The sequence below is a fragment of the Triticum aestivum genome, chromosome 5A (genome assembly GCF_018294505.1).
Source record: "Triticum aestivum cultivar Chinese Spring chromosome 5A, IWGSC CS RefSeq v2.1, whole genome shotgun sequence".
NCBI classification, from domain to species: Eukaryota; Viridiplantae; Streptophyta; class Magnoliopsida; order Poales; family Poaceae; genus Triticum; species Triticum aestivum.
In genome coordinates, this window is record NC_057806.1 from 495569446 (window position 1) to 495572169 (window position 2724).

Consider the following 2724-nt stretch of genomic DNA (forward strand, 5'->3'; position numbering starts at 1 on the left):
CCGTCTCCATCGGATGTAACTTTTTGAGTAGATGATTTTTCATATAAAAAACTTTTTAATCCGAGTTCATATGCAAAAGTTATTCCCATTTTACAAATTCCAGAGAGATTTTGTAAATAAAGTCGAAATTCATATTTGTAAATTTTCCCAACAACTAGACCACATATCACATGGGAAACTTATTTTTTTTTTGACATTTCCATCATTTTCTTTTGTTTTTTCTAAAACTGAAAAGGTGGTCCACGGGTGGGGGGAGGGAGTTTGAAAATTGGACCTTTAGTACCGGTTCGTGCCATGAACCGGTACTAAAGGTTAGACCTTTAATCCCGGTTGGTGCCACCAACCGGGACTAATGGGCATCGCACCCTTTAGTCCCGGTTCGTGGCATGAACCGGGACTAAAGGGTCCAGATGAACCGAGACTAATGCCTTAGCCGCACGAACCGGGACTAATGCACCCATTGGTCCCGGTTCTGAACTGAACCGGGACTAATGGGGTTACCCGGCCTGGACCAAAGCCCCCTTTTTCTACTAGTGGGGTTTAGCGGAAGAATTAGCATGCTTAACGTTTGCGAAAGCCACTCAATCACTTTGTTTCAATTTTTTCTCTTCAAATGCTTCATTTCATTTGGCGGAAGGTAGCTAGCTTTGGCGGAAGTTGCAAGGATTATAGCTAAGCAAGCATGGTGTGCTTTGAATTAGTAGCATCATTTTCATTTGGCGGAAGCCACGCCTTCCGCCCTGCACCATGGCTAATTTTGGATGTCTGGAGACGTAGGTACGTAGCACCACCTTGATTACAAACTGTAGCTGGCCCCTCTTACAGTGGTGTCGTCTATGCTGAGAAGCAAGAGGTGAGCCATGTAGTGGTAAGCTGCCTCCGTGAGGTGGACACCGTCCCAGAAAAGGCGAGACGACGGGTTCTGGCATAGGTTTCCACCGTCGTCACCACAGAGAAGCGTGCCGGGCCCTCCACAACACGGGGTAAGAAGAGCGTCCTCTTCAAGACCTGCAGAGTCGCAAGCATCAGTACAATCCTCACCGGCGCACACCATGTAAACAGGGCTACGTACAGAATATGTGGTGCTGGGCTGACTGACCGAACTTGGCAGGCGACTCCATCATGTCCATGACGGGGCCGAATTGGTCGGCATAGACGATGGTGGTGCCGGGGTGCCTGACCCGGAGCTTGTCCAGGGCCTCCTGCAGCAGCAAGTTGTGGTGCGTCGCTAGCTTGTTGTAATCTTGGAGGCAATAGTCGCCGGTGAGGATCTTGGGGACGCATCCCAACGGGATCACCCCAGGCACCACTAAACTCGTCGCCCCGTGCTTGATGAGCCTCTGTTTCAAGTGCTAATCAACGCGCGCGGCTAGATAATAAAGATAATAACCTGCAGTGTTGACGAGGCGATTGAGGCCGGTACCTCGACGGCCATGGAGATGGCACCGACGACATCTGGAACTAGCGCCATCCCTGCCGCGCCGTTCTCGACGAAGATGCCGTAATCATTGGTCCCGAATTCCCCCACGACGAAGAGCGATCTGCTGAAGAACGTTTCGCACTCTGCGTACGTAGATTAGAGATAAATCCGCTGTCACTCTGCAGTTTACCGGCTGAAACGCGTGGTTAATTAGAGTTGGACCACCTTGGGTTGTGCCGCAGAGCGAAGGCTTGAGAGACTCGAACCACCGCAGCTGCACGCCCAGGCTGGTGTTGAGAGGCTTCCTGGTGTGGGGAAGCAGGCGGCGGAAGAAAGCGGCGTCGAGAGCGGTGGAGCCGCTGACGGCGAAGTTGGCGCCATGGCGGAAGCTTCCGTTGTGCGCCAGCGACGGCGGGACGAACGGCAGGCCCAGGTGTTGCGCTAACTAATCCGGCCCCAAACAAAGAACAGCCAATAATTAACATCGGCCGGGAGCAGTACGTAGTGCGTAGTGGTAGCTAGCGATAGCGTACCGATGAAATCGACGACGAGGCGGCCGTCGGAGCAGCGGCCGGTGGGGCGGCCGAAGAAGGTGGAGCCGTAGGGCGGGCGCAGGACGTAGTCGGCGCGGGCGCTGGAGGGGAAGACGACGAGGTTGTTGCCGGTGTCGGAGGAGGAGCCGCCGAAGCTGAAGATGGAATCGTATCGCCCGGCCGCGGAGAACGGGCCCAAGAGTGGTACGAGGAGGAGCCAGCAGACGGCAGCGCACAGGCACAGCCGCTTGCTCCTCATCTTGCTTGATCGAGAAATAATTTCTGACACGGAGAGGGATGGAGTGAATGCCGGCCACGAGTTTCAGCTACCTTGGTAGCACAAACAACCAGACCACCTCTCCTTATCGGAATAAATTCTTACAACGATAGAAAATTTCGAAAGTACACCAATAACGTACCTTATCTTTATTTATAGAAAAAGAGCAACAAGATTTACAAGAGATGTCAAGCGGGGGATGCGAACATCCACCTATGGCCACACCCTATAACACCCCACTCAAGCTCAAGCCTACTCTCTAACAAAACGAGACAACCCGCCTACTCCTAGACCCGCCTCCCTCCATTCTTGAATCTCCCGCAGAACCGCACCAACCACCTGGAGAGGTGTTTTTTGTTGGGCCGTTCTATTGAAGACTCGTGCATTACGCTGCTTCCACAAAGCCCAGGTGACCGCAATCACGAAAGTGTCAAACCCGCGTTTGTGCTCTTTGCTGAAACCTCTCCTAGCCTGCAACCACCACTCTAGCAAAG

General features: G+C 52.8%; 1 protein-coding gene across 3 annotated transcripts; it reads right to left on the minus strand.

Moving 5' to 3' along the window:
- Window positions 1–653: 653 nt before the first annotated feature.
- Window positions 654–2308, minus strand: LOC123107345 (GDSL esterase/lipase At5g45910). Of its 3 annotated transcripts, none has more exons than XM_044529333.1 (5): window positions 1954–2308; window positions 1646–1861; window positions 1424–1563; window positions 1073–1328; window positions 654–1008 (listed from the first exon to the last, which is right to left on the minus strand). In XM_044529333.1, exons 1-5 carry the CDS (start codon window positions 2210–2212, stop codon window positions 797–799), a joined length of 1083 nt encoding a protein of 360 aa, XP_044385268.1. In that variant the 5' UTR covers window positions 2213–2308; the 3' UTR covers window positions 654–796. The 3 variants fall into 3 exon arrangements, with proteins under 3 accessions (XP_044385268.1, XP_044385267.1, XP_044385269.1); XM_044529332.1 differs by having other exon boundaries at window positions 1073–1340; window positions 1954–2302; XM_044529334.1 differs by having other exon boundaries at window positions 1100–1340; window positions 1954–2296.
- Between the last annotated feature and the right edge of the window lie 416 nt (window positions 2309–2724).